The sequence below is a fragment of the Hyposmocoma kahamanoa genome, unplaced genomic scaffold (assembly GCF_003589595.1).
Source record: "Hyposmocoma kahamanoa isolate Upper Pololo Valley unplaced genomic scaffold, ASM358959v1 64, whole genome shotgun sequence".
Taxonomy (NCBI): Eukaryota; Metazoa; Arthropoda; class Insecta; order Lepidoptera; family Cosmopterigidae; genus Hyposmocoma; species Hyposmocoma kahamanoa.
In genome coordinates this window covers 15300941-15304107 of record NW_020653852.1, presented here as the reverse complement: position 1 = coordinate 15304107, position 3167 = coordinate 15300941, and the positions used below count along the sequence as shown (strand labels likewise).

Sequence of the window (3167 nt, the reverse complement as noted above, 5' to 3'; positions counted from 1 at the left end):
ACACCAAAATGAACTACAATACAATATCACTAGTTGCATAAAACTTACAGGTATAATATCATACAAACTTGAAGAGAATGAACATATATTACCTATGGATAACATATACATATCAGCATTAGATACTATGGGAGAAGAATTTGATGTTTTATCTGGTATTACAAATGACAATTCACAGATTCAGAAAAAATTACTTGCTGTACTTGCTACAACAACAAAGACTGTTTTATGTATAAGACGTGTACAAGAAATTGCAGAGGGTAATGTAAGTATAATGGATGCCTTCTGTCGATTTCTGTTAATGAGAAGGATTCCAGAGACAAATAACATTGTTGTACATACCGGGTCCCCATGTCATATGTTGTATGGAGTGATGATCGTTTTACAAGCTAGTGGAGAAGGTATTATTACAGCAATGAGAGGTACAGAAACTTGGATTTGTTCTGTTCATGCCAGGTAATTCATATTTATTTGTTTTTAGTCAAATCTTATTGTGTTGCCACATGGAGGTATAGATAAATCTTGAATCTTTTATTTGTATTTGTTTATGTTGATCTTTAGTTTGTTTTACAAAGATCGAAGAAAGACAAAGAAAAATTCCTTATCTGACTGGACTCGAACCAGTGTGTTGTCTCAACGTGGTTACCGCTCTGTTTTATTTTTTATCTGAGCAACGGATCGAGCCAGCATATCTTATATCTATAATTTCTTTGAAAACTATTCCGCCAAATCATCACGATGACAAATGCGCTCCGATTGGCCAGCCCAAATTCGAAACAATTGACAGGTGTCGTCAATTCTTTCACTTCAAAACGACCAGTTTAACTTGAGTTTTGATGTAATGGACGAAAATTTAAAAATTACATATTTAATACTTAATTACCAATGAAATGTGATTCCATTTCTTTTGTAATTATGTACATGTTTTGCTGTTTTCCCCCCACCACGGAATGGAAAAGCCCCCCATTGTTAGAGATATTATGTTTATTACAATAAATACAGAATATTTTTGGGATATATGGAGACTTTCACACAGGTCAGTAAAATTGTTGGGGCTGTACTATTTCAGCTATCTAATTTGTGATTTTAGCGCAAACGAGAGTTGATATTTAGAAGTGATATAAGGCCCATTAGCCTGATGAGTTGCCAGGGATGGATGGCCCTTTCTTCGTCTCTATTTCTGATTATATACTAGATGGCGTCACTACAACCCAACATGACTGCGGCTGATCTTATGTTCTAAACTGATGTAATGTGATCACCATTAATAACAACTGAGAGCCAAGGCCATAGGATTCCTTTGGCTGTGATTGTACCTCCTCTAGCAGAGGCATATGCTTGCTCAAGAGCCAATTTCATTATGCCTACTTGATCGCAACATTGGTTTAGGAGGTGAAATGGCATGTCATCCTCTCTAATGACTATGTACTGTGTCCCGTGAAAGCCCTAGCTAACATTTGGAGACTATACCTGCTTGACACTAGAGCCTCTACAATGTTTGGGTTCTGTAGGCATTATCAAATGTTGTCTATTATATATATTTACGATGGTTGTCACTAATTACGGTTAGTGAATATAATTGAAACATATTGTTCTGTAGCACCATTCTATCGCAGTATACTTACTCATCATTATAGGCTTCTTCAATGAGATCTATTGTGTTTTATCTCCGTTTAGTTACTTTGTAACTAAAATTGTAAAAATGTTGGATTGATGAGTGTCAAATGGCTAGTGCACATTGTTTAATACGTTTACCTATAAATAACGTCACGCGTTTTATGTTGACAATTTATTTTTATTATTAAGAGTTTATACTATCTCAAATGGCTTTGGTTGATTTTGCATAACAGTGGAAGTGTTGATACAATCACTTTGGAAAAAAATATAGTGAGGATTATACACTGATTATTTATTTTATATTTATTTTGATACGGTGTGAAAACACGATTCTTAAAAATTTTCACTATAGAAAAAAACACAAACTTACCTCGAAGTGTTACAAGAAAACCGCTTTATTCAATAAGTACTTTACATAAATATCAAAGATTTTATATCAACTTAATTAAATAGAACAGGTATAATATACGATACATTTTTCAAATGGACTTAATTTCGTTTGTAAATAATAAATTCTGAAATAAAGCGTGTCCCTGCCACTCGACACAAGCAAAATGATCCATATTAGTACAAATGAAGCATAGTGGTAGTATCGGGCAAAATTAGAATTCGAACTGAGTTAATATAAACTCTTAAACATAGGCTATGGGTCTTGAAAAGCTTTATATAAATTTAAAAAAAAATTATTATTACATATTCATTATGGTTAATTGTAAATAATTTCTGAAAAGTTGTCCAATTCCATATTGTTAACTTTGTTGTATGTCTACATTTCAGGTCCCCGCCTCAAGTATTGGCCTTAATCCACTGCATCCACGACGCAATACCTCACCGCATAGTCGTAACAACCACGAACTTCCGTCTCTCTGCTCGCTCACAACTTTACTCTCATCACAATGAGGATGTCCCACGTATCACCACTCCAAATTATTTCGAATACGGAACATCAATTCTTACACAGACTACAGACATGTTAAAATACTTTGACAACTGTATGCTGAAGATGAATGAAAGTAAAAACCCTGTTGTTCAATGTAAAATTGGTAGAGAGATTGATATTTTTGTCGGAGGTATGAAGGAGTTTTTGGACTTTAGAAAAGACATACTGGACTGTGGACTGAAAGGCGTTAATTCTATAGTGGAGCTACCGGAGGGTAATGAAGTTGTAGTTGTTAATGTTGATTGATATATTTTACTTTTATTAGTATTAGTAAGTTATGAAATCAGACTTTTGATTGAAAATGAAACTATTCCTTTTTATATATAGTATTTAAATTGCGTATCAAACAACGTTTCGAGTTCTTTACAGGTCTATAACGTCTGGCACTTTATGCTAGAAGACGTCGGTTCAAATACGGCCGGATCGAAGGATTTTTTTCTGAGTGTTCGATCTTTGTATTAATAATTATAACAAACTAGTGGAGTAATTTCACATAAAATAATTGAATATCAATTCAATAAAAATTTAAATAATTAAGTCTAATTTAATTTTAATAAATTTTCAATTCGTAATAATTTTTTTATTACAAGAAACGAAAGTTTATACCGCT

At 33.1% G+C, this 3167-nt stretch overlaps 1 protein-coding gene across 1 annotated transcript in view; it reads left to right on the top strand.

The window, feature by feature from the left end:
* Positions 1–2962, top strand: part of LOC113230895 — a 6856-nt gene extending 3894 nt beyond the window's left edge. The window contains exons 3-4 of the mRNA XM_026465003.1: positions 7–456; positions 2395–2962. Of these exons, the coding sequence (XP_026320788.1) occupies positions 7–456; positions 2395–2803 (859 nt within the window). The 3' untranslated portion in view covers positions 2804–2962. The remainder of the gene's footprint in view (positions 1–6; positions 457–2394) is intronic.
* Positions 2963–3167: the final 205 nt, after the last annotated feature.